General features: G+C 56.0%; 1 protein-coding gene across 3 annotated transcripts in view; it reads right to left on the bottom strand.

Annotated features, from left to right (window-relative positions):
- Syne3 (spectrin repeat containing nuclear envelope family member 3) overlaps window positions 1-27,700 on the bottom strand; it is an 85,606-nt gene that overhangs the window by 45,182 nt on the left and 12,724 nt on the right. For all 3 annotated transcript variants that reach the window (XM_026411775.2, XM_026411773.2, XM_077799672.1), the window contains exon 2: window positions 4,219-4,376. In XM_026411775.2, the coding sequence (XP_026267560.2) occupies window positions 4,219-4,362 (144 nt within the window). In that variant the 5' untranslated portion in view covers window positions 4,363-4,376. The remainder of the gene's footprint in view (window positions 1-4,218; window positions 4,377-27,700) is intronic.

Raw genomic sequence — 27,700 nt, 5'->3', positions numbered from 1 at the left:
TCTCCCTGGGGCCAGCTGACGGTTTCCCTGGCTGAGGTCCTGGGGCCTGCTTCTCGGACCCTGTTCTGTGGCTGGAGTGTCAGTGCTGCCCCGCTGAGGGCTGTGGCCAAGGCAGGCCATCCGGCACCTTGGGCCTCCCTTCCTGTCCCAGGGCAGCACTAAGGACCCCTGCTTTGCCCACCTCATGGAGTGATTTAAAAGTCACAGCAAAGAAAGCAAACTGTTGAGCAAAGGGCACTGGCCCCACCCCTCTTGATCCTCCTCAGGATGGTGACCCTGTAAAGGACGTCCCCACCCACGACACTAACCGAGCTGCTCCTGCAGGTGGCCTTTGTGTGCACAGGGGAGTGGGGTGGGGCACAGGTAGAGAGAAGCTGAGCAGGTGTCCCCAGAGGAAAGAGGTCTTATTTGGACAGTGGTGGGATGAGGCAGGTCCCACAGGGCAGGGCTGCCGCAAGCAACCAGTAGGGTCCCTTGCAACTGCTCAGTAGCAGGCAGCCATGTGGGGACGAAGAGGCCGGAGTGGCCAGTGCAGATGGAAACCCCAGGCCTCCAGCTCTTAACCCACTCCCAGGTAGGCCATTGCACATCACTCAGGAACAGGATTCCACAACAAGGCCAAGGACAAGTGTCCTGCCATCTAGAGATTTGACTGGTTATTAATCAACCTCCTTAAGGACATGGTGACTCCAACTCTCAGAATTTTCAGAGGGACACCACATCCCCAGGCTTGCAAGACGGGCATGTTGGCAATCCCAGTCTTACAAACGAGGGCGCCCAGGCGGGCGCAGGGGTGCATGACTGTCATCCCAGCCACCGGGAGGTGGAGGCCAGGGATGGCGGAGGCCAGGAATTCCAGACCCGAGAGACCCAGGATGCTCTTCCCTCTGCAGGCGAGTCCTCTGTGGCTTCCCTGCAACAGGAAAGGAGCTGGCGGTCCCCGTGCAGAACACCAAGCCCCCCTGGCTTGAAGCAGAGACACCCGCCCCGAAAAGCCAACACGTGGGGTGTTCCTGAGGGCCTGGGGCTGGGAGAAGCCCCAGTGGCTGAGCTGGGGACCAGATTTCCCACAGTCCACCCTGCCCTCCTCCGCTGCCCCAGGGTATGCTCCTCCCCTGGTCCATCACCAGCAGGGGCGTGGCCAGGAGCGCCTGGCCAGGGGTGCGCAGCCACCTGGGAAGGAGCCCTGGAGCCGCAGCCGTAAGTCGCTCTGATATGAAGCAGCCAGTGTGGGCAAGGGGGGTGACGTGGGGATTGGAGGGGGGTTAACCAGGGTTTCAACCCAGCAAAGACCAGCTGAGCAGTGGGGCGCTGTGCTGGACAGTGGGGTCCCGCGTGAACAAGATGAAGCCGGCACTTCCAGGTGCAAACAAGAGCTCAAGTGACTGTGAAAAAGAACCATGAGGAAGCTCAAGGAGAGGCCTGGGAAATCCCCGAGGGCTTCCTGGAGGAGGCAGCACGGCTGCCAAGTCTTAAAGACAGGTAGATGACTAGAGGGGGTCTGAGCAAGATATATTTAGGGATGGGTGCATTTGGCTTTTGAAAGCTGAGTCCTAGGAAATGCTGGAATATTCCTGACCAGAAAGGGGCCTAGAAGCCAGAGAGGGAGTCAAGGCCAGGAGTCCTGTGTCCAGCAGGATCTGGAGGGCTGGGAGCCAGGAAGGAAGAGGACAAGACTGGGGGACACTGGGAGGGGAGTTGGGAGCCCCAGGACCAGCTTGGCAAGGCTGGGCGGGAAGTGAACAGCATGAGGGCAAGGCCTGGAGCCAGCTGCCTCCACTGGGCATCCAGAGAGGCCTTTGTCCTTGGCCTTCACGCTCCTTCCCTCCTGTAAGGCAGGGACTGTCACTTTCCCCAGGAGCAGGACAAAGCTCCTAGAGCTCGGACACTTCCCGGGTGCCAGCCAGGGTAGGAGCTGGAGCCCAAGGTGCAGGCCCAGAACCCAGGCCTCAGCCCCCAGGCACCAGGGACAGAGGGCGTTTCCTCCTGCAGCGCAGGGCTGGGGCCAGGCCTTGCTCCTGCTGGGCAGCCTCGGCCCCCCCAGCCAGGTCCCGCACGCCCTGCGAGGAGTCTTCATACCCTGCAGCCTCTGGCAGCACAAGGCCAGCTCTCCCCTGCTCTTTCCCCAGGACTCCTCCTGGCCACACAGCTACCAAGGGCCAGAGGATGGGGACCCACGTGCAGGGCCCTGGTGCTCACAGAGGTCGGGAGGCAGGAGAGGGAGATTGGCCAGGAAAGACTCAGGGACAGGAGCACTCACTTCACTGCCCACTCAGACCAAGCCAAAGGGCACCGCCAGCAAAGGACCCCCAGGAGCTACGGGAGGCAGCTGAGGTGGGTGAGCAGGGTCGTGTGGCAGGGGAGGCTTTGGATCCCAGGGGAAGATTGTTTGGTCTTTGCTGGGCAATGGGGAGCCACGGGAGGTTGCAGAGGAGGAGAGTACATCATGGGACCCGACTTCGGGAGGATCCCCACACGGGCTGTGCCCTGATGTTTGGTACCATTCCCCTTAGGCAGCGAACTCTGGACAATAGGGTGTGTCTCAGCCACCTCCACGCCCCAAGCCAGGGAGGGCAGAAAGGGGCGGGGCTCTCCCCTGAATGATGATGAGAACAGAGAGCGCGAGACCAAGTGGAAGGGCTCTCCAGAGGCGCTTGGAGACTGGGCCCCCAGTTGCAGGATGCAGAAGGTGGCTCCTCCCTCTGCCGCCTAAGCCAGACCTGGACTCTGAAAGGTGATGCAAATTCTTCACCTTTACTGTCCTCATCCAAAAAGGGCGACAAATGTTGCAAATGAGGTATTTGCAACAAATGCACAGAATAAGAGGGAGCCCAGAAGGAAACCCACAGGATGGGGGTGGGGATTGCCAAAGCTAAGTGGGAGGTGCAGGGTTTTGCCACAGGAAAAGGCAGGCCCTCCCCTTAATCAGAACAACTGTCCGGGCGCAGCAGCAGCTACTTGGAATCCCAGTGCCTCAGAAGGCCCAGGCAGGAGGATTGCAAGTTAGAGGCCAGCCTGGGCAAATTAGTGAGAACCTGTCTCAAAATAGAAAAAGTTTAAATAGGGCTGAGGGTGTAGCTTAGTGGTAGTGGGCCTCTGGTTTTCCTCTCCAGTACCAACAGCAAAAGAAAAACAAAAACAAACAAAAAAATGTTAGGCCAAGTGCATTGGCTCATGCCTATAATCCCAGCTACTTGGGAGACTGAGGCAGGAGGATCACAAGTTCAAAGCCAGGCTCAGCAAAAGCGAGGTGCTAAGCAACTCAGTGAGACCCTGATTCTAACTAGAATACAAAATAGGGCTGAGGGTGTGGCTCGGTGGTAAATTAGAATTATGATATTTCCAAATGACATGACCCCAGAGGTGTTTAAGTCAACTACTTCACTTACAGAAAGGAAAACTGAGGCCCAGAGAGGGATAGGGACTTTGCAGACGCCACACAGCAGTCTAACATCATCATAGAAATTACAATTCCAGTCACTGAATCTTGGTTTCATGTTCTTTGCTCTTGTCCCTTGGGTAGCCCATCCTCAGACCAGGGCACCAGGATGCCAGGTCAGGCACTGGCACCAACACTTCTGCTTAGTTCTCTGTGGACCAAGGCCCTGCTGTGCCCCAGTGGTGGTGGACAGAGCCCAGCTCTGGAGAGATCAGGTCATCGTCTCTGTCACTGGACAGAGCCCCCCCTCCCCCATCCTGCTGAAGGCAGACCTGGCCAACCCAGACCCTCCTCACAGAGGCTGGGAAGAGGCAAGGGCCAGCGGAGTGGGGTCCACCTAGCTGCACAGCTAGGACCACAGGAAAAGAGGACAGGCTCCAGTCCCTTACTACCAACATGTGCCCAAAGAGCAGCAGCAACGTCTACCATGGGACTCGTCAGAAATAGACCCTCAGCCCTGCGCCAGACCCCGGCCAGAGTCTGCATTGTGTCCCAATGTCACGCAGGCCAGAGCGTGACAGCACGGGCCAGAGCGTGACAGCACGGGCCAGAGTGTGACAGCACAGGCCAGAGCGTGACAGCACAGACCAGAGCGTGACAGCACAGGCCAGAGCGTGACAGCACGGGCCAGAGCGTGACAGCACAGGCCAGAGCGTGACAACGCGGGCCAGAGCGTGACAGCACAGGCTGGCCTCCCCTGCCACCTAACAGGCGGGAAGCCTGGTCCACGGGGAGGGACACGCCAAGGCCGCAGAGCCCCTGGGCAGCACTCCACGTACCTCGGTCTCCTGCAGCCTGGCCTCCAGGGCGGCGCGGGGCCCACGGGTGTCGTCGTTGACCTGCAGCTGCTCCTGCACGGCCGCCATCCAGGCCTCCGCGTCCTCCGCGCTGCGGTCAAAGCCCTCCCGGGGCTGCTGAGTCATGGCACCTTCGGGGGCTGAGGAAGGACAGAGGAGGTCAGGAAGGTACAGGGGCCGCGTCCTGCCACCGGCACCCCAGAGCCCCCACGGGGCCAGCCCGTGAAGCAGGTGCTGGGGCCGCAGGGTCCGGGCTGGCAAAGCCCCACTGGCCCTCGGCCCCCACTGCCCTCTCGGCCAGCTCTGGCTCCAGCGGCTCTCTCCTATGGCTCCAGGGCGGGGACCCTCCAAGAGGGGGTCCTGAAGCTCGCCATCTAGACGCCTGAGCCCAGATCTTGATTAAGTCAAAGAGCCCTCGGCCTCGGAGCCACAAGGCTCCCCCCCTCCATGAACAGCCCAGGCTGGGGACAGTCCGTGGGCTGTGTGTTGTCCCTACTTCTCACCCACCAGGGTCCCCCGCCGTCACTGATTTCCACCCCGCCCTCTGTTGGCACACCTGGCAGCGAGCTCCTCTGCCTTAGGTGGCACCTGCCCGCTGGCCCAGGCCACCCATCCAAACTACCCCCTTGTGGGACTGACTCTCCTGGCCTTGCCTGAGCTGCAGAGGCAAAGTCTCGGGTTTTCTCACAGGGATTTCCTAAAACCCTGGGAAGCCCCAAACTCTTCTCCGACATGGCGGTCTTGGTTATCTGTTGACGGTTCCTCTAACCTGCTTTGGATAAAAGCTATTTATATCTGCATTGTAGGGATTATGCCCGGCTTACCCTCCAGCCTCCCATGATGCCTTGCACAGAGTGAGCCCAAGGTTGTTAGACAGAGAAACACAGAATGGGCATCGAGTATAACACAGCAAAACCCTCACCGCGCCATTATCTACCATGGCAAGGCAGGACAGAGCTAGGAACAGCCCGTGCCCAGTGATTGAGGATGAGTTCATTACATGGTGGTTTATCTGTACTTGACAATATTATGTAACCACCCAAACCTATGCTCACAGTGAACTTGCAGAGGAGAATGTACAGGGTGTCACCATACCAGAACATGAGGCAAGGTTAAATAGTTGGTAGTTACAACTCTACACCTTCTAAGGCAAAATGAAACATTAACTGGGTGCAACGGCACACACCTATAATTCCAGTGACTTGGGAGGTTGAGGCAGGAGGATTGCAAGGTTGAGGCCAGCCTCAGCAACTTAGGGAGACCCTGTCTCAAAACCAAAAAGAAAAAGGGCAGGGGATGTAGGTCAGTGGTAAAGCGCCCCTGGGCTCAGTCCCCAGGATTAAGAGAGAAAGAAAGAAAGTGTGTGTGTGCTTTGGGGGGCGAGGATCAGCAACCACTTCTTCCCAAAGGAAAACATGGGGACCTCTCAGTGTCAGAGGGTCCCTGTGACTGAATGGGAGCCGGAACAGGGGCAGAGGTGGCCCCACCACCCCAGGCCTGGCCCTTGCCGTCTCAGGCGTTTCTCCCCTGGCATGGGAACGGCACTGTGGCCTCAGAGGCCGCGTGGTTGGGCCACTTCTCTGCTGGAAGTACTTTCCCTCACTCTCCCTCTCAGGCCCTGGGTGGATTTTCCAGAAGGGCCGTGGTCACGCGGAGTGCCGTGGCCTTCTCCTCTGAGGGGGTGGGTTGCTCAACCAGCCCTTGCTGGGCGCCAGCCCCGGCTGCGAGGGCGGAGAGCTTCAAGGAGGACCTTGGAGGACAGAGGCAGCCGGGAGGGGTGCGGGGGCGGGGCGGGGCGGGCTGCAGGGGGCTGCGCCCTGGGAGCTGGGCGGTGACTCAGGGCCCGGCCGCCCCCGTGTGTTGTTTTTGTTTTTCTTCCAGAGCCTCTGGATTTGATTTTTTTTTTTCAAACAATTTAGCGCGCCCAGCGCCACGCCCAGGCTTTGCTTCTTTTGAAAAGCACTTCAGACAGTGCGGACCACTCATGGTCCCAAACCGTGCGTGGTCTAGGTGCGTCTTGCCTGGCTTCCAAAGGTTCGCTTTTGGTTTTTATAAAGCCAGGGACAGAAAGGCATCTCTGGGCTCCCAGGGTGGGGGAGCGCCTCTAATCATCTCAAGGGGTTGGGTGACTCCCCGCTGGAAGTGCCCAGGGCCCGTGTGCTCGGTAGTGTGGACACAGCGGGTGCATCAAATGGGGCACAGGGGCCTGATGCTGGCCTCTGTTGAGCCTCGGACAGAACCAGCACTGGGCTGGGGAGCTGCAGGCGGTGCTGGGAGACCCGGGCCTCTTGGGCGCGTCCGCCAAGCCATTTTGTTTCAGCTCAGTTCAACACTGGAAATGTGACAGCTCCCAGCCGCACCAGAGGCCGGGACCACGGCCACAAATAGGCATGACCCATCCCAGCTGCAAGGGAGTCTCAGGTGGCTGTAGGTGGAAGAGCCACAAGGCGGGTAAGGACGCTCCTGACCTTTCCTCCTCAGAAAAAAAAAACGGTTTTAAATGCCAAAAATAAAAGACAAAGAATTAGAGAACCAATTGTATCAAAACCTAGTCACGAAATATTAAAAATCAAATCCGTGAGATGCACGCACAGCGGCACCCCTTTCTGGATGCACTAAGCACAAGATCTAACCAAGGGCCTCTATAACTGTGCAGTAGCATTGAGCACAAATGACACTTGGAGATCCCTGCAGCAACCACAATGCAACCTAAAAATACATGTGCCCAGTTCCAGGCACTGTGACTCCCAGGGGCGCGGCTTGGCTCTGCCTCCTGCAGCCGGAGGAACATCGTCAGTTGGGTGTGGCAGGAGGTTGTTGGCTCCTGTCCAGGTACACGGGTCCCTAGATTCTAGCCAGGGGAGGGTCTTTTGTTGGTTGTTGTTGTTGCTGGGGTTGGAACCCAAGGCCTCCTGCGTGCCAGGCAAGCTCCACCCCACCCCACCCCACCCAGGAGTCCCGCTCTCAGCTCCCCATCACCAATGGAGAGGAGCAACTGTGCTAGGATGTATGGACAAACAGCTCCACGAAAGCCCATCTGGATAGACGCTCCCCACACTAGGACCCCTGGAGGCTCACCAGGGAGCCCCCTGCACTGGTCATTTGTGGAAGCCAAGGTCAGCGATAGAGGCCTCTGGGTGGAGGCCTGTGAGGAAACCAAGGGGGGAGGCCCTGAAGAGCCCCGTGCCTGGTGGGGGCCACCAGCACATCCTCTGACGGAGGGCGGAGGGCAGACCTCAGTGAACCCAAGCGCACTCCTGGCCTCCTCCTGCCCTCCCCGGGGACAGCCCTAGGAGCGTCCAACACAGCCCGCTGCGGCTGGGCTACCGGCATCTGAGCCACCTGGTCTTCCACTGCCCCCACCAGCCCACAGCCAGCCTGGCACTGGCCCTGCTCCATCTCATGTCCTCCTCCCTGACCCCACGGAGACCCCTGCCCTCGATGACCCTCTGTCCTCAATGATATGGCTGGGGTGGGGGGAGCAGGGTCCTGCTCGATGCCCAGGAAGGGCTGAGATGGGGCAAGCAGGGGGCTTTGGATTTGGAGTCTGGAGAGTTCCCTGAGCAAGCACCTGTCCCTCTGGGTCTCAGGGTCCCCATCTGTAGGCGGTGAGTGTCGAACTGTGCTAAGGTGTGGATGTGACTTGTCCCCAGGGAAATTCATGTTGGCATTGATTCCCACTCTAAGGGTGGTGGTGGGGTGATCAGGTTGTTACGAGGGACTAACCCCCTGCTGCGGCACTCTGCTTCTCTTGGGAGTGAGTTCTCGATCTCTGGGGCGAGGCTAGTTACCATGGGAGTGGGTGGTACACGGCGAAGCTGCCTCTTGCGTTTCTCTTCTGCACACACCTGCTTGCCCTTTTGTTTCCCACCATGAATCAAAGCAGCACGAGGTCCTCACTGCTGCCATGTTCTTGGACTTTCAGCCTCCACAACTGTCAGCCCAAATAAACCTCTATTCTTCATAAATCTGCTGGTCTCAGGTACTCTGTTATAGCAACAAAGAAATGGACCAGGAGTCCCTGAGGGATCTCTGAGGTTGTGACCGAGGCCCCTGTGAGCTAGGACAAGCCCAGCCACGCACCAGGCCTGGAGACCAACCACTACCCTCAGACTGTCAGTTGGTTTGGTCCTTTGCTCCCTTTGTCTGCTCACGAGACCCTCCTCAGCCAGTCCAGAGAACTGCTTCTGCCTCACTGCACCCCTCAAAGTGGCTGAGGAAAGCCTGCCTCCCACAGCTCCCACTACTCGCAGCCCCTGGGCACTCCTTGAATCACATCCAAGGTAGAAATGGCCAGGGGACATTTTCCAGGCAGGGGACACACTTCCATGGCATCTGTGGCTGTGGATGGCTGTGTGGGCCTCACGCATGCTCTGCTGCATATTGGTTCCCTGGCTCCGTGAAAAAACGTGAGAGCCATCCTTGGCCTGCTGAGTGGACAAGAGCCGGCCGCCAGCTGGGCTGGGACCGTGGGCTGTAGCTGCCAACTCCTGTGCAGATGGCCCAAGGTGCCAACCCACGACTGCAGGACACCACTGCTCCCCCAAGCTGGCGGCATGGGGTCCTGGGGGAGGGCAGGCCTCACAGGTGGAAGGACCGGATGGTCCGCGGCCCAGGCCTCATGGTTCACTGGCTGCAGGACATCTAGCCACTCGACCCCTCTGGGTATCCATCTCCCCACCTGGAGAATGAGTAACACCTACTGTGATCCATGAAACCACCCCGTGGGCGGCTCCCAGCGCACCCTCCACAGGCCGACGCTGCTCCTTCCTCCCTGAACACCACGAGTTGTTGGGTAGAGGGTCTCCCTCCTCAGACAGCAGCCCTCAACCAGGGGGCTCTAGGACAGCAAGGGGCCCGCGGACCGCTAGACTAGTGGACTGCAGCCACACAGCGTGCCAGGGGCTGCGAGTGCAGACACAGGTGTGTGGCCTCCCAGGACCACCTGTTCACTAAGGGACAGGGACGTGTGGTCAGGTGGTTAGAGCACAGGCTGATGTGGGCCTTGGGAGACAGGCCTGGGGACCACAAAGAGGGGGCTCCTGGGGGCTCAGGAAGCAGCTGAGGGGCGGGGTGCTGCCTGTGAGGCAAAGGAGAGGGGCTTGCACCTCCCTGGGGTGGGGGGCGATGGCGAAAGCCGGGATGGGGGTGTGAGGGCCAGGTCAGAGCCTCTCAGCAGCTGCGTCCAGGAGCTGGACTTGACCCTCAGGGCAATGGGAACCAGCAAGAGTCTTGGTATGGGGACAACAGCTTCAGGCGATGGCCAGGGTTCACGGGGATGGACACACGGGGCTGGCTGAGCCTGGGAACAGTGCAGGGCCAGGACAAGGGGAGGCCACGGAGCACGACCCTGTCTCTCTGTGGGGAGGGGGACTCCCATCTCTAAGTTGGTTAAGGAGATGGCATTTTCAAAGGGACCCGGTTCACAGCAGCCATGAAGAACTCAGGGAGGGGAGCTCGAACCGAAGGAAAGGACAGGGACAGGGAGGTGCTGGTTACCCCAGGGGACCGCGACCTCGGATCCAAGGCTCCCTGTACTGAAGCAGCGGCTGTGCCCCCCGACAGGCAGCTACTGCGAGCTAGTTAAAAAGAAGACGTCCAACTGATCAGTAATGCCTTGGAAGAATCTGGTTGATTCCAAATCTGTTTTAAACAAGTTACATTTGTAGAATTTTTTCAAAATCATGTAGAATCTTTTCCCTCTAGTTTCTGACTACTCTTTTTTTTGTGCATCTGTAGATGCCCTTTAAACAGTCTTGTAACAGGCCATTCAAGATTTTCGCATAGGTTTCAGTTCTTGACATATCGGACAAATATTTCCTTACCTTGTTTTATTGCATAAAGAAATGTTTAACAGGTCACACTCGATCACATTCGTGTGTGGATATATTTGTTCCCACATTATGTTGATCATTTTGTGGAATTATTTTTTAATGTTGAGTATTATAATCCATCTAGGATTAATTTTGTTGCACTTAATAAGAAACCCAAATAGTTAAAAAAAAAAAAGAACTATGCATTTTGTAAGCATTTCTAAGCAGTATTTCAGCAAGAAAAAGTGCTTGGGGTAAAAATGAATAAATAAGCTGCTTCTATTTCTAGGCCCCTGGAGGGGGAAGGTCTCCAGAAAGGGGCAGCAAGGGGTGGGCTCTGGGTGTGTCTCTCAGCTGTCTGTCGGGCAGCAAGGGGGCCTCCAGGAGGACACTGACCACTGTGGTCCAGGTAAGTGCAGCCCGTGGAGGAGACAGCTAGAGAGGGAACAGCCTTGGGTCTCAGTGGCCATGTGGCCATCACAAATGGCATCCAGAAGAGGAGTATTTTTTTTTTCTCTTTTTTTCTTGAGGTAGAAGTCCCAGGTGGGGGCAGGTGACAGGGCAGACTAGAAACAGAGCAAGGACTCAAAACCTGGGCCAGAGCCGTTGGCTGGGAAGGCGGAGCAGCCCGTAGGAAGGTGGCCAAGGCCCTGGGCACAGCTGGAGACAGCCTGTCCAGAAGGCTGCGAGGGTGCATTGTGGGAGAGGTCAGGAAGCTTCTAGAACCTGAGCGCCAGGCCTGAGCCAAAGTCCTCAAAAAGGGAACCTTAATGAGAGCCACAGGGAAGGCTGACTGAGGAGGCTGAGCTGTCACAGAGAAGTGTGAGGTTGACAGAGGGGGCGTGCAACCAGACGCAGACTCCAGACAGCAACCAACCATGAACTACGGCCAGGGGGAGGGGGCCTCTGTTGGTGGAATAACCAAGTGGCTGCATTACTTCAGGAGCTTGTAAAGCCCCCAGGGTCCCCCACACCCCGTTGGTGAGGTTGGTCCCTCCATCCTCCAACTTGGCCTCGTAGCAGGGGCCTTGATAGAGCTTCCTCCGCCCCACACAGGGTAGCAGATCATCTTCCTCTCAGACGGAGGGGGCAGCTGGGCAGGCCAGGAGAGCTCCTGCTGTAGACAGCAGCTCGGGACAGTACAGGGACGAGAGGCCTGCAGGCAGAGCCATTCAAGGCAGCACTAAGACTGGAGCCTCCTTCTGCTGGTTCCAAAGCCCCAGTTTGAATCACGGATCATCCTGCCTCCAAGGTGAGGCCCAGCTCCACCCGCCAGCGGGGCACCAGGCACAATCGCCCAGGAGGACAGCAGCCCTGGATCAGCTGGGGTCCAGAGAGGCGGAGTGACCCACTGAGTCCTGCTACAAACCAGGGGAATGGCACGCAGGGGAAGGAACCAAGGAGCTACCAGAGGTAAAGGGATCCTGGGTCGGGGGCCACCGAGCGCAGAACAGGAGGCCCCACCCAGGATGGCGAGGCTGTGGGAGGAAGCCCCAGCCTTGTCCTTGCCTGGGCCCTGTGGCGTTAGCTCGGGCTCAGCCTGAAGCCAGCACCAGGAGCTGTGCTACACAGCCTGCAGGGTGCACTTCTGACTGTGGGTAGAGCAGGGGACAGGGAGGAATGGATATGAGCTCCCAGGCTAGAGCCTGCCCATCAGAGACCACAGAAGGACACTAGACCCTTTGCCCTTGTCCCAGGCCCAAGAACAAATGGTCAAGTTGCAATGTGGCCTGCAGAGGACCAACCTAGCAGGAAAGACCGGGCATTTGGCACTGATAGAAAGGCCTGGCACTGGCCTCCCGCCAGCTCAGCATCATGGATGGCCACTGGAACCAGGTCAGTGGTTAGAGCTTCTCCTCGCCTTCCCTTTCTTCCCAGGCCCTAGGAGGCGGAGGTGCAGGGGGAAGCCCCTCTATGGCTCTGCAGTGCCACTATGAGGTACTGACACACATAAGGACCAAGTCAGGACAGCCCCTGCCTCCGTCCCTCAGACTCCTGAAAAGTCTCCAGGAGTTGGCTAACACCGTGACACCACTTCTATTTGATGATCCAGGGTTCCAAGCACCCTGCTCAGGACCCAGCCAAATCCCAACAGGGGGCACCCTTAAACCATGACACCATACCCGCTGCCTTACAAGAAAGGGGCAAAGCCAGGTTCCCAGTGACAGTCCCACGGTTAGCATTACTAATCCCATTTTACAAAGAAAGAAACTAAGACTCACAGAAATCAATAGCCTGTCCCAAAGGGGATGATCCAGGGTGATAGATAATCATAATGGTCCATGTTTGCCTGATAAAAAAATGTATAGCTATTAACTTATTTAACCCACAAAGGATAGTGAGACGTTTACTATTCTCCCTACTTTGTGGCTAAGAAAACTGAGATTCAGCGATACTGAGGACACTGCCCTGAGTAACAGTGATGCAGAGCGGGGCTTGAACCCAGGACAGCTAAAGTCCAAAGCTTTTGTTCTTCAACCCCACGGTGTACACAGCCTACCCGCCCTGTCTGTACCCCAGAACCCACTGAGAGCTGCCACACAGTGCAGGGAGCCCCAGGCAGACAGCCTCTGCAGGCCTTCAGCAAGATCCAAGTTCAGAAAGGGACCCTCGGGGATCGGAGGAGCTAGAGTGGAAGACAAATAGTTGAGCCCCCGCTGCCAGGCAGCATCCGTCTTACCGCCTGGCCATGCCTGCCCTGTGCCAACCCAGCAACCTTCTGACATTTTGTTCTGGAACCTAGGAAGTACTGGGATGTGGCTCTAGACAACTAGGCTCTGCAGCGGCCCTGTGAGTGTTCAGCCTGGGGTTCCCGCCGGGTGAACCCAGCCAGGGGCCGCCAACCAAAAACCCACCCAGAGTCCCAATGGGCTGTGACTCACCAGCGCTGTGACTCAGTCCTGCCCTGTCACATGGAGTTCCCACCCTTCCACCCTCCTTCCCACTGCCCTCCTATACTCAGATGGAATTTCAGGAACTGAGACGAAGCTGGGTTCAATTGCCAAGCGTATTCCAACGGACTCCAGGAAAGCAATCCGCCCAGAGATCGCAGAGGATGCTGCGGGGAGGCCACAGCCCAGGACACCAACAGATGGGCCTCCGTGAGCCACTCCTGCACTGGCTGGACAGAAGGTGGTACTGAGAGCAAAGTGTGTACAAAGGAGGGTCAGGGGGCTCCCATGGAGGACAAACCAGCCTCAGACCAGACACTGTATGCTATCTTCTATATATTCTTCCGGCTCTCCAAGGCAGCTGAATCTAGATTTGGGAACCATTCCGGGTTTTATCCCACCGCAGAGGTAGCCACACAGAGGCTTGGACAGGGACTGCATGGAAGCCACACAGGCTCCAGGGGCTTCAACCTCCTTCTGACCATTGGCTACACGGCCGGCCAAACCACAGATCAAAAACATTTTGGGGCAGGCTGTATTGGCGTACGCACACCTGTAATCCCAGCAGCTTGGGAGGCTGAGGTAGAAGGACCCAAGTTCAAAGCCAGCCTCAGCAACTTCACGAGGCCCTAGGCAACTTAATGAGACCCTGTCTCAAAAAATAAAAAGAGCTGGGGATGAGCTTAGTGGTTAAGCACCCTGGGTTCAATTTCTGGTGTGTGTGTGTGTGTGTATATATATATATATATATATATATATATATATATATATATATATATATATTGTTTTTTTTAAACTTGCATTTTTATTAAACTTGTACAGACTTCTTTTTCTTGTCATTATTTCCTAAGAAATACAGTTTAACAACTATTTACATTATATTGTCATAAGTAATCCAGAGATGACAGTGTATAGGAGGGTGTCTGTAGGTCCTATGCAAATACTGTGCCGTTTTATGTAACAGACTTGAGCGTTTGCAGATTTGGGTATTTGTGGGGGGTTCTGGAACCAAGCCCTGGTGGATACTGAGGCACGACTGCAAAGGTCATACAACAAACTCCACTTTGTGGGGGGTTGTGAGGTCCACTTTACAGTCCCAGTCACAAGAGCACAAGCCAGCAACTGCTTCCAAGGCAAGAGCGCTGAGAGTGACTTTAAATCAGCCCGCCATCCTAGATAAATGGTGTTTGGCACGGAAACCAGCGGCTCGCTGGCCCACCTCCTAACCCAGATAGGCCAGCAATAAAACAGCACCTCACACAGCTCCTAAATTAACTCCCAAGCTCTCCATCAACAGGCGCTGCTGGAGGGTGCCAGGATTTCTCCCTGGGAAACACTGGCCTTGGCAGCCTGCAGTCAAAACTTAAGTGGCCCAGTGCACAGTGGCAGGACAGCAACCTAGGGAGGACCCAAGAGCAGGCGGTGGGTCCACACAGTCCTCCCTAGGGGCTTCCCAGGGGCGGGGCAGTGGCTCCAAAGGGTGGAGCCTTAGCTTTTCCGGGCCAGTTGTGATTGGCTCAGGCTCCAGGAGGGCAGCCAATCAGAGGCTGCGGGAGATCACAGCCCCCTCTCAGGACCTGCTGGGTCCCAGGAGCTGCTGGTGGAGTGGGTGAGCAGAGCGGGTCAGAGGGCCGGAGGTAGGGGACTGGTCTTCAGCTGAGGCCCACAGCGCGGGCAGGGTGTCAGGGACTGTCTGAGGCTGGCTGGGATGCTGAGTGCCCCGTCCCAGGCTGATGTGGGCAGGCCCATCAGTGCCGCCAGTCTGGCCCCGGGCATTATTGCGAAGCTGCAGTTTTTTCACACTGGGGTCATGACCTCTCCGTGGGTTGTGAAATTAATTCGGGGATCTTGATCCAAAGTGCGACATGTAGAATGGATGTGTGTCATCAAGTGTTGTAATGGATTTCTTACTAAGTGTCGTAACACACACACACACAACACCCCTTTGAGGACTGATGGGGGCCAGCACTTCTGCACACACCCACCCCTCACCTGGAGGGCTTCTTAAAGCAGATTGCTGGCCCCACCCCAGTTTCTAAGTCGTGGAGGGTGGGACCCGGGAGTTTTCGTTTCTAACTAGTTTCTAGATAATGTTTCTGAGCCACCAGTTTAGAGGATGTCTAAGGTCACTGAGGATGGAACTTACTCCAGCTATGAAGGGGATCTGTCTGTGTAAATTTGTTGGTGGGGGGATTTGGCCCCATGATCAGGCTTGGGTCAACACGGGCCAAAATTAGAAATCGAAAAGGCAGGGGCCTCCCTTGCTTGTCCCCACCCACCAGGGGCTTCATTTCCAGAGCAGCTGCCTGTGCTGGTGTTTGATGAATAGACCTGAGGGTGGCCCCCCTGTCCCTGGGCCTCCGGGAATGCCAGACAGAACACAGGTATTTGTTTCCTCTGCTCCCACCAGGCTGTCTCCCCTTCCTCCCTTGGCCCCCTCCTCTCTGGGCCCTGCCTCCCCATGGAGCTCAGGGCCTTCTCTGAGTCCACAGGAAGGACTGGGACTTTTCCCACCCCACCCAGCACCAGCCATGTTCATATGGGACCAGGGGCCGGGGGAGGGGGCAGGAATGGGCATCCTCTCAGTGTGGGGAACAGGGCAAGAGAGCCCAGGAGGAGCCCTGCCCAGCCCCTGCCTCAGCAGGAACCCATCACCTGCAGTCCCAAGCCCCTGGAGATGGACTCTCCAAAGCCCTGGGCTGAGGACAGCTCTCCACTGGCCTGGGGCGAGGCCCAACCCATGCCACAGCCCTCTCTGAGATCTGTCCCAGTGGGGTGGAGCCAGCAGGAACTCACTCCAAGTCCCTATATTTGTCTTCACCCTGCCAGCATCTCTGGGGCGTGGCACTGACCCACATCCCCCATGCTACCCTCTCCAGCCCCCTCCCTGATCTTGTTGGCCTTGGGAGTCAGAGGTGTGTGCCAACCAGGTCTGACCCTGTCCCCCAGCTCCTCCTGTCCTCAGACACAGTCTCCCCTGCAGAGGGAACATTCCTGCCCCCACCAGACCTGCCTGGCCGGCTGGCCCCGCCTCCCCAAGCATCTCCCACAGAAACCAGTGCCTGCTCGCTGGACTGTCACCACAGTGACCACTGACGCCTCATTGCGTGCCTCCCGCTGCCTCAAACCCAGGTCACACACGGACAGGCCCTTTAGAGGAAAATGGGCAGCACAGCACAGTTGTCACCAACTCGACAACAGACACAGCAGAAAGCAGGGGCTCGATGCAGGGTGCACGATATTTTGTTTTTCTTATACAAAATTTTTAAGACTTCCCCTAGAACTCATATCTCTAGAGCAGACCCTCACAGAAGGGGCTCCCACCTCACTCTAACTTGCCAGGGTGCTCCTGGTCCCTGCAGGCCATGTTTCTAGAACCTTTGGGTCTGGGCATTGCCCCTCCCAGCTACTTCTGCCTGGGAAGTCCTTGCTGCGGCCAGGCCGGCCCCTCCGCACCTCCTGCTCCCAGGCCGTCCCTGTTCTGCTTTAGACATCCAGCCCAGGGCCACTCAGGGGCAGCTTCCTCGCCCCTGGCAGGTAGGACCTCTCCCCTGCTTGGGTCTCCAGGGGCCCCGTGTCCTTTGACCTCCAGCAGCCCTGGGAGTGGTCCCACTGCTCAGTGAGAGGACTGAGGCTCAGGTGGCAGAGGGAGAGCAGGGACAGGAACCCACCCTCCTGGTGTTGTTTGTATCTTGCTGCTCCTGTCTGCGGCACAGAGGGGAGGCCCCTGAAGGAGCAGGTGGGATTCATCTTACAGATGGCTGGCTGGAGATTTTTCTTTTAACACCTTTGTGGGAGGCATCACTGACAAGCAAGAAACTTCTCATAGTTAAAATGAACAATTTGGTAAGTTTTGAAACAGACAAGTCACTTACGAAGCTACCAGCCCATCCAGACAATGAACCCATCCTTGAGTTCTCAATCCTCTTTATAATTCCTTGGTCCTACCGACAGCCCGTCCCAGGCAGGCACGGAACTCTTCACTGTCACTATTGATTAGCTCCATTTTTCTAGAGTTTAGTGCACAAATGGAATGGCGAGATACAGCAGGAACCCTTTTATATAAATATATATATATTTTTTTTTTTTTGAGAGGTCTGGCTTCTCCCTTTCACCATGACCACTAGGAGATCCATCCCCCCCCCACCTCCTGCTGCCTATATCGATGATTCCTTCCTTTTTATTGCTAAGCTATATTCTAGAGCAGGCCCTTCCACGGGTTGGTCATTCCTTGGCCCACTGGTGGCCAGCATTGGCTGTCACAGGAGGCTGCGATAGCACCCAGGCGTGGATAGAAGACTTTGTTTCCGTGGTATATAAATGCCAATGAGTGCCGGATCACAGAATGGCACCTGGTCACTGTTTTATGAAACTGCCAAACTGTGCTCCCAGGAGCTGCGAGGCTTGGTATTCCCACCAGCGTCTGTGAGAGCTCCGGTTCCCGCACACCCCGGCCTGCACTTCACATGGTTAATCTTTTTAATCTCCGCTCTTCTAACTGGTGTGTAGTGATAGCACGTGGTGGCTTTCACTCACAGCACAGATGGCAAAACGTCTTGTTGATTCTGCACTTGTAGTCCAGGATGCCCTTGCTAGGCGGTGACTCTGTACCAAGCACCGCCCAGGACTCTCTCCCTGTAGAGCTCCCTAGTGTGCTCAGCACCGGGCCAGCTGGCAGAGGCTGAGGGCGTGAGGAGCTGAGTGACCCGGAGACACTCAGCCAAGAGCAACCTGCTCCAATTCCAAGGGTGCTGCCAGCCAGCTCCTTGAACGGGTGACTCCTGGGACAAAACCAGGCACCTAGAACCAACAGCCAGGGGGATGTAAAAGCAGAAAAATAGACTCACCAAATGTGCACAGGCTCTCTCACCTCCCACAGAGCACTTCCGTGGGGCCTCTATTCCACCACCCTGGGGCCCCTTTGTATCCTCCTGAAGGTCCCAAACTGGACCTGGATTCCTGCACAGCATGTGCATCAGCCCTGGAACCTCCTAGCATCAGCGTTGAAGATCAACCACCTTTGATTTATAGGAATCGACCACAGTCCAGCTGCTCTGAACTCAGCTTGCTCTCGCTTCAGAATAAACAGCACCTGAGCCCTTGCCTATTTTAATTCCAATACTGGGGACAGATACTGACATACAGCTGGTGCATACAAATACTGTTAATGGAGAGATAAATCTGGAAAATGCAAATAAGAGCACCTATCCCTGTTGGTACTTATTATGTATTCAAAAGATGTTCAGGGTTTTTTCCCCTCTCTTTTTTTTAATTAAAGAAGAGAGCTGCTCAGTATGGTGGCACACTCCTATAATCCCAGTTGTTTTGGGAGGCTGAGACAGGAGTTCAAAGCCAGCCTTAACACCTTAGCAAGATCCTAAGCAACCCACTGAGACCCTGTCTCAAAATAAAATATTAAAAAGGACTGGGGATGTGGCTCAGTGGAAAAGCACCTCTGGGTTCAATCCCCAGTAACCACCCTCCACCCCACCCCACATAAGAGGAAAAAGAAAAGTGAAAGAAAGAAAAAAGCATGGAACCAGGATGTGCCTCCCTCTGCCAGCATCAGTTCTTGAAATATACTCATGTTGCTGGTTCAGTGAAACCTGAGAAAGGCAAGCTCTAAGGGCAAGAGTGGACATCAGCATGAGGTGGAGCCGGCCGAGAAGTGGGTTTAGGAGACATGGGTTCCAGTGAGGGCTCTGCCACCCACCAACTCCATGACTACAGTCTCCTTATTGCTAAAACAGGAGCAGTTGTCGCCACCTGACTTCCATGCCTCTGAGATTGGGTGAGCTTTAGTGCAGAGGGTGTGGTGAAAGGAAGGGCCACAACGGTTTCACTTCCAGACTTATTTGAACAGAATCATTGTAAATAAGGGAAATCCAGGCTTCTGAGCAGCCCTGATCACTCCAAGTGTAAAGGGCTTTAATTATCTTCTGCTCGAACAATCAAGAGGCTAATTGTACCATGTTACCATGTTACAACGTGTCTTGGCCGTGGGCTATAAGAACCAATTGTGGATTGGACACAACATGTTGGAGTGAATGCATTTTTTTTCAAGCTACAATTTCAACCTGTAAGAGCTGTGCCATGCCATTTAATAAAGCACTTTATCAAGCTTTAGAAACAAATATTCCAACAAGCATAAATACATACCCATGGTATAAATAAGAGAACAAAACACAAAGATGTTAAATAACCTTCTCAGGAGCATGCAGAGCCAGGATTGGAACTCAAGAATTCTAGCTCCAGAGTTTACTCCCTAACCAGGATACTGTACATGTAGACCCGTGCTCAGTACCTACTTGGTGTGTTGTACTGGTTAGAGCCCAAAGTGTGAGTAGGGTAATAGTGGCTGCTGCTGGGGGGCAGGTGCAGAGCATGGTGGCACATGGTCCACAGCTCCACCCTTCAGATATGATCTAAAGCAAATGTTCACCCTGTGGACCAGGCCTGGGCTCTATCAGCAAAGTCATGTGTTGCCATCCATTGCCCATACCTGCTGCCTACAGTACCAAGGGCCAGCCAGCATGTCCACTCCACTCAGGATTACTTGCTGATAAGTCTGTCTTCCACTGGACACTCAGGCCTGGATCCAAGTTGGCACCGAGCGGGAGAGCAGCGTGGCTTACTAAATGAATGTGCACAGCAATAATATTGCTGGAACTGCCCCCTGATTTAGGACAGGCTGCAGGGGTGGGCCTCATGGGATGGCGAGACACTCCAAGGAGCAGAGGAAAGAAAGGATCCGTGCAAACCTTCCCAAGTGCCCTCATGTCACAACTGAGCCAATGCTCAGAAACCCTCTTACCTAGCTGTGCTGTGTTTTAGACAGAGAGACTGAGATTTAGTGAAGGAAACAGACTCACCCAGGATCTTCCAGCAGCTCAGCCACAGAGCTAATGGCCAGGACTTATCTTTGTATAAAGACATCCTGCGCTTCTGAAGGGGAGTATTCCATTTCTTCAAAAAACCCACAGATAAAGAAAGGGTCAACCCTCATATTTATAGGCAATTCTCAACAAGGGCATCAAACCAATTAAATGAGGAAAGGATATTCTTTTTGACAGACAATGCTGGGACAACCAGATATCCACGAGGAAAGCTTGAAGTTGGACCCCTACCTCCCGCCAAGTGCAGAGTTAACTTGGTAGGTCAAAGGTCCAGATGTTAGAGCCCAAACTATAAAACTCTAGAAGAGAACAGAGGCATAGACTCGTGGCCTTGGAGTCAACAGTTATTTCTTAGACGTGACGCCAAAATCACCAGCAAAAAGAAAAAATAGAGAAATTGGACACCATCAGAATTAAAATCTTTTGTGCTTCAAAGGCCACCATTAAATAAGGGAAGATGGTGGGAGAAAACTTTTGTAAGCTATGTAACGGACAGAGGACTTGTATCTAAATATTCAAAGAACACTCACAATTCAATAATAAAAAGATGGATGATCCATTTATAAAATAGGCAAAGGATCTGAGCAGACATTTCTTGAAATAAGATGATTCTACAAGTGGCGAATAAGTACACGGGAAAACAGAAGTCCCAGAAGAGGAGTCCAAACCATGAGCCATGAGGGAAAGGGAATGAGAGGCTGCTGCCTATCTACTAGCCTGGCTGTGATCACAAAGACGGTAACAACAGTGTTGGTAAACAGGGAGAGAAGTCACAGCTTTGTGTGATAGGTGTCCTCCAAGATGGCCCTCCCCCTCGGGCTCTCTGCAACTCTGAAAGTTGCTAACCTCTGTTTCAGAGATAAAGAACCTAGGGCTCTGAAAGGTAGAGAAAACCTTTGCTCACTGTAATTGCCCGAGAGGCAGAGCTGGGATTTGGACCTGGGACTGTCAGATTCTGAGGCTGCTTGCTGCTGACCCAGGTCGCCTCAGGAGCCCGATGCCATTCCCTGGGTCTAAACTGTTCTTATGGGAATTACAGAAATGACAGGATTGTTTTTCTTTATGGTGCCAGGGATGCAACCCAGGCCTCCTGCATGATAAACACCTGCTCTGAGCCGCACCCTCATCCCCAACCTGAAACTTTAAACTCCAACAATGGAACCCATGGAAAGCAGAAGTGCCTCCCTCAGGAGATGCAGCAGGAGGGCAGGCAGAGCACTGGCCTGAGCAGGACACCTCTGGGGCAGCCTGGTCACCCGAAGCCTGCTGGCCCCTGGCAGGCTCAGGAGAAAGGAAGCAGGTAAGGCCCTTATTCACAGCCTCCAGTGCCAGGGCTCTCAGCCCAAGGGGACGTCACTGTGCTTGGAATTCCCGAAAGCCACAAAACCATCTATTATGAGAAGCCACTCAGTCCAGCAGCATCTGATGAGTTCATAGTAAAAATGTGTTTTTGTGCTTGAGTGACAGGTCTTAACATTCATCCCTATTTTACAGATGGGGTCACCGAGGCTGAGAGAAGATCCAGGGCCTACGCAAAGTCTCGGAGCTAGTAGTTGGGAGATGTGGGGTCAAATCCAAGATCACTTGGCTCCCACACCCAGATGCATGGGGTGCGGGGTCACGCAGGCCCACAGGTGCACAGCCCATGGTCTCCATGACCACAGGTTCCAAATGGTGTTACATGGAGAGATGCACCAGGAGCTCTGGAGGACCAAGCACCCAGGGAGGGGCTCACCCAGGAGGGAACACCTGGCTTAGCCAGAGGGAAGAGAAGTGGGGACAGGTGTACCGAGCAGGTAGAGGGGTAGGAGCAGAGCTGGAGGTGGGAAAGTGCAGGCTGAGGAGGGGGTGGAATCGTTAGCAAAGAGAGGCATCAGAGAGCCATGCCGGGGAGGGGTCTGGCGCCCAGGTGACAAGGATTCCAAGGAGTGTGTGGGTTTTACTTAGTGCAGTAAGGAGCCAGGATGGGTGGCTCTGAGCAAGGGAGTGGCATCCAGGGTGGCAGGTCTCAGAGCAGTTGAGGCCACACAAGACCTTCTATCTGGAGACAGTGTCGGTCCCGCAGGGTCCTTGCCACGTGGCACCTGAGGTCGCCTGCTAGAAAACGCCTTGGGGGTCGGTAGACCCTAAGGCAGGCTTTTTACTTAAAACTGCTCTTCAATAAAAGGCCAAGAGTTCCAGCAGAAGCATCTTCTCCAGAAGGGACTGGACTTGCCCACGGCTGGGGAGCTGCAGGGAGCCGTCCCTCCGCCCACCGCACCTGCACCCTGCACCTGACGTCGGTCCTCGGAACCCCTCTCTAGTAAACCTGGGCCACGCCCCTGAGCAGCCAACGCCCCTCCTCCAAGCTCATCTGTGCCCCTGTGAAGGTCCCGGATGAGTGTCAAAGTCATCTCGGATGCCAAAGAGGCTCCTGAGGGTTGGATAAAATGTCACCAAATGCCAGTTAGGACAGCCAGGAGTCCCCTGGGCGAGGCCCACCCAGTGATGGCCCTGGGTTTGTTTCTGTATTGAAGGCCCCATCAACTTCCAGGGCAGGGGGGCCGTGCCACCTTCTAGATGGAGAAACTGAGGCTCGGAGTGGCCGTTTCTCCTGCTCAGGTCAGACAGCTACCAAGACCCGGAGCTGGGAACAGCCCAGGCCTGCCTGGCTCTGGTGCCCCCGCCAGAAGGAGAAGCTCACCAACAGAGGAAGTGAGTCAGGAGGCCATCAGGGGGTTCCTTTTTGAGTCAGGACGGACTTCCCATCACACGCCCAGCTGACGACAGAGCCAAGCAGGGTGGAGGCTGAACCCCACTGCTGGGCCCCTGAGGCGTCCACCCCAGGAGCCATGCGCGGCCAGGGCTGCCGCTGACCAGCCTGCTGGGCGCCCACTCCCCATAGACGTCGCCGGGGTATGACCTAAAGTGAATCAGGCAGAGCTGTCCAGGCAAGGACGCCCAGCCCAGCCACAGGGCCTGGGCCTGGGGTTCAGGAGCTGCTGGCTCTCACTGTCCCAGATGGGCCTGCAGAGCTTGGGACACACGGAATCACCTGATGACAAAGCACCTCCCAACACCTACTCTAGGCTGTGGTCAGCGCCAAAGATCACAGATGAGCAAAGAGAACCGGCACCTGACGGCACCTTCACCTGACCGCGCCTGCCCTGACCACGCCTGCGCTCTCGGGGACCGACAGCTCCGTCCTTGCCTTCTGGAAAGAGGACCTTCTTGAGTGTGCCCCACATCTGCTCCTCCCTATCCCTGGACTACCCCAGCGGGGATCTGCCAGTTCACAAATACCTTTTCCAAAAGTCTCTGTGGACCTGGATTTTTACCTGCCTGCTGGGACAATGGGCCAATAGTCACTGCAAACGTCCTGAATGCCCCTGGAGCAGATGGCACCGACTTTAACCTTCCCTTCCTGCTGGACAACTAGTGCATCTTTGCTGTTTTTTTTTTTTTTTTTTTTTTTTCAAATTTCTCAGTTGTTTAGCCCTGGACCACCCCCCCCCCCACACACACACACACACAGCAGAGCCCCAGCTGAACTCGCCCCATTTCTACTGGGTTCTGACACCCGGTGGCATTTTTCTGATCAGGAGCCATTGGTTCTTTGGTCTCTGCGCTTGCTCTTTTGCATGAATGGTTGGCCTTCTTTTCAGGGACATTTTAAACAAAGAAACAAAATGTGTGATCCCCTGGCAGGAGGGGCCTGGCTGTGGAAGACCAGAGGAGGCCCAATCTGGGAGATGCTGGCTGGGTGGGAGGGAGGGTGGGGCTCGCTCCTGGTGAGTCACTGCCGGAGCCCGACCCCAATCAGGCTGCACAAAGCCTGGGTTTCCTGGGACTCCTCCTAAGAGCTGTACTGAGCGGGCGCTCAGGAGACAGGCTGACTCCATTCAGACCTGACCTGTGGCTGAGAAGCTCCACAGCCTTCGCACATTTGCCTCCTCCAACTTGACCTCCTCATCTGCAAAACAGGGATAATCACAGTACAAACTTCTGCTGGCCACGGTGGTGCCCACCTGTGATTCCAGCAACTCTGGAGGCTGAGGCAGAAGGATGGCAAGTTAGAGGCTAGCCTGGGCAACTTAGTGAGGCCCTGTCTCAAGATAAAAACAAAAAGGGCTGGGGATGTGGCTCCATGGGAGAGCATCCCTGGGCTCAATTCCCAGTACAAAAAAAAAAAAAAAAAAAGTAGTACAAATTTCTCATTGCTCTGAACACTGGATGGGTGATAAGTCTTGATTTTGTTTGTTGCAGTGCTGGGGATGGAACCCAAAGCCTCACACATGCTATGCAAGTGCTCTCCCCATAGTCCCAGCCCAGCCGAGTGAGTGCTGAGGACGTAACTGAGTCTCCCACTATGATCGTCCCACTGAGGGTAAGCAAAGACGGCTCAGGAAGGTCTGTGACATCCGTTCCATGGAATGTTCTGGGCCATGTGCAGGGAGACCTGGATCCGCCCCTGGAACGAAGCTGGGGCTGCAGAGGAAACCTGGGGTACAAGCCCAGGCGGCAGCGACAGCGAGCTCTTCCTGGAAAGAGGCAGTCAATACAGCCGCATGGTCTCCGTCACAGCTCTTCAAACTTGTCACCGCGGTGTGAAAACAGCCATGGATGAGACACAAATGAGCGTGGCCCTGTGCCAACAGAACTGGATTTACAGAAACAGGCAGCATGTGGCTGACGGGCCAGTGTTGCCAAGCTTTGTGGTGAAAATAATGTAAAAATGTCAAAAAAAAAAAAAAATGGAGGTGAATGGGCTGTCTGCTGCTTCATTATCAGTGCAGTTTTAAATGTTCAGTTTCCTTAAGGTGGGAGTAAAAGTTTTGTTTTTTTTTTTTAATGAAAGACCTTTAAAGTAACATTCTAGTAATAAAAGATTTCCTACTTCTATTAGACTCAGAATAAATTACAAGGAGTAATGAGTCTAACATTCACATACTGCTACACAGAAAATATGCAGATATTGAAGTAGGGGCAGTCTGAAACTGGTTGGGGCTTCTCTGTTCCTCAGTTTCCTCAAGCGTCAAAGGGAGCAGCAGCAGCACAGTGGACTAGAAAGCCCACACTCTTCATTTCCTCTGCAATCTTCAGGAGCAGTTTACATAGTGAACCAGAGACACCTGGACTTATGTAAGAAGGGCCATCCCAGCCTGGGAGGCACATCCCCTGGAAGCATGATGGCCTTGGATTCCTTTCTCAGGAAAGCTCCCCGTTTGACAGGAGGCAGAGGGACAGCGTGTTCTCTCAGGAGAGAGGAGTCTGTGGACTCGGGGTCAAGGGCCCTCCAGGGCTCACAGCCCTGCCCCAGAAAGCCCAAGATGCTCAGCAGACAAGTCCCCGCCTCCACCTGTGTCCCCACTCCCCCCACTCCTGTGTCCCCACTGCCCCTCCACCTGTGTCCCCACTCCCCCCACTCCTGTGTCCCCACTCCCCCCCACTCCTGTGTCCCCACTCCCCCTCCACCTCTGTCCCCACTCCCCGCCTCCTGAGTCCCCACTCCCCCCCACTCCTGTGTCCCCACTCCCCCTCCACCTGTGTCCCCACTCCCCCCCTCCTGAGTCCCCACTCCCCCCCACTCCTGTGTCCCCACTCCCCCCACTCCTGTGTCCCCACTCCCCCCCACTCCTGTGTCCCCACTCCCCCCCTCCTGAGTCCCCACTCCCCCCCACTCCTGTGTCCCCACTCCCCCCCACTCCTGTGTCCCCACTCCCCCTCCACCTGTGTCCCCACTCCCCCCCTCCTGTGTCCCCACTCCCCCCTCCTCCTGAGTCCCCACTCCCCCCCACTCCTGTGTCCCCACTCCCCCCCACTCCTGTGTCCCCACTCCCCCCCTCCTGAGTCCCCACTCCCCCCCCTCCTGTGTCCCCACTCCCCCCTCCTCCTGAGTCCCCACTCCCCCCCCTCCTGTGTCCCCACTCCCCCCTCCTCCTGAGTCCCCACTCCCCGCCCCTCTGCTGGCAGCAGGGTCACCTGGCTCCGTTTCTCCTTTCTCCCCTCGTTTCTTGGGCCGTCTCTCTGCCTTTGCCTGCCTGCTACATCCGCCCAGCGGCTCTGGATCTGTGCCCCCGGGAAGCCTTCCAGGACTTCTAGGGTGGGGGGCAGAGACCTGGGAACTGTCATTGCTAAATACCTAGCAGGCCCTGGGCACCGTGTAGGTGCTGCCACACATCCTCCTGTTCTCCCATCCACTGTTAAATAGAACTTAGGTTCACAGTGTAACCTGGCCAAGGTCACACAGCAAGTACCCCTGCTGCCTTAGTCTCCCCAGTAGCTCCTCAGCAGAGCCCAAGAGGTTTGAAATTGTTCCAGTTTTGCTGGGGCTGCAAGGTGATATCCCCTGAGCCACCTAGGAGAGCCTGTATGTGGCTCACTGCGGGTCACCTAGGAGAGCCTGTATGTGGATCACCTAGGAGAGCCTGTATGTGGATCACCTAGGAGAGCCTGTATGTGGATCACCTAGGAGAGCCTGTATGTGGATCACTATTGCCGACCCGATAGCTGAGACCCTCCTAAGCACCCAGAGACCTTCTCCTGGAAGCTTTCACCTGGGAGAGTTCAAGGACGATCGTTAACAGGCTGGGCAGATTATAATTAGCACATGCCTGCTCCTGCCAGGGCTTCCAGACGCCAGGTTTACGATGTGTCTGTGTGAAGCTGGGGGCGCCCGCCTGGGGGCTGACTTTCATTTGTCTGTTTGAAGGGGTGATCCACAGGGGGTGGCTCCCCTGGAGGCTTGGGGGTGCCCTCTGAACCCCAGGCCTCAGCACCATGCCAGGCAGCAGGTGCGGGGCAGACGGGTCCCTCAGGAGCAGCTTGCTTCGGGGTGCAGACTGCAGTGGCCCTGCTGGCTCTGTGGGGGGCTGCCCCCTCGCTCCTGGAGGGGCCTGCGTCTGGGGCTGAGCTCCCCGTCAGCCCTGAGGACAGCGCCCACTGCTGGGGCCAGCGCCTGGGAGCTGACCAAGCCCAGTTATCCCCAGTCCTCTGTCTGCCAACCACTGCACACCAGCCCCCAGGGAGCCTGAGGCCTGTCCCCTGGGTGCTCCCCGAAGCCCCTGTCACAGGCTTTGGGTGCTTCCCACCCAGCTGCAGTAGAGGGACAGTCAGCACTCCTGGTGCGTGACACACACAGGCGTGCACACGGTATCACACACGCACACATGTGGCTTCCCACACCAGGCACCAAGCCCATCTGGCTTCCTAAAACCGCCCTCCTCACAGACAATGCTGGCTTTGATGGTTTCCTTGAAGGGACCCAAGGCCCAGAGGCTTTGCACACAAGGCAAATGCCAACGTCCCCAAGTGGACCACGCTAAGCAGTAGGACTGCCACCACCCAGGGGAGGGTGCATTCTTTCAGCCTCCAGAAAAGGGCACCGCATGTGCCGAGCCTGAGTCACCTCCCCTCCAAGGAGCCAGAGGCTCGGCCCCCACCCGCCCGCCAGGGGTTGGCAGGGGCCTGACTGCTGGCCTCCTCCCCTGTGTCTTCAGGGCACCCAGGACCTTCTGACACGGCCTGTTTACTTGCTTGTTAGGGACGATTCTTGTCCCTCAGAGCCACAACTGTTGCCGTCTTATCCATCACTCCCGCCCACTGCCTAGAACCGTGTGTCACACAGGAGCCTTCAGGGAGGGACAGATGACAGGAGGAGAGAGGGAATCTCTGCTCTAGGCGTCCGACTCCCTTTGTTCCTTCAAGACCCCTTTACAGAAAGGCCTCCAGGTGCCCCACAGAGCAAATATGAAAAGCCGAGGCCCTTCCCGCAGGGGTCAGGTGCCCGGGCGAGCAAGGCTGGAGGAGCCCAGGCAGGGGCCAGGGAGGCCGGTGCAGAGGGACGAGGGAGGGGCTGTGTGTGGGGAGGGGTGGCCAAGAGGGG

Source organism: Urocitellus parryii, chromosome 6 (genome assembly GCF_045843805.1).
Source record: "Urocitellus parryii isolate mUroPar1 chromosome 6, mUroPar1.hap1, whole genome shotgun sequence".
Taxonomy (NCBI): domain Eukaryota; kingdom Metazoa; phylum Chordata; class Mammalia; order Rodentia; family Sciuridae; genus Urocitellus; species Urocitellus parryii.
This window is presented reverse-complemented; position numbering and strand designations above follow the sequence as displayed.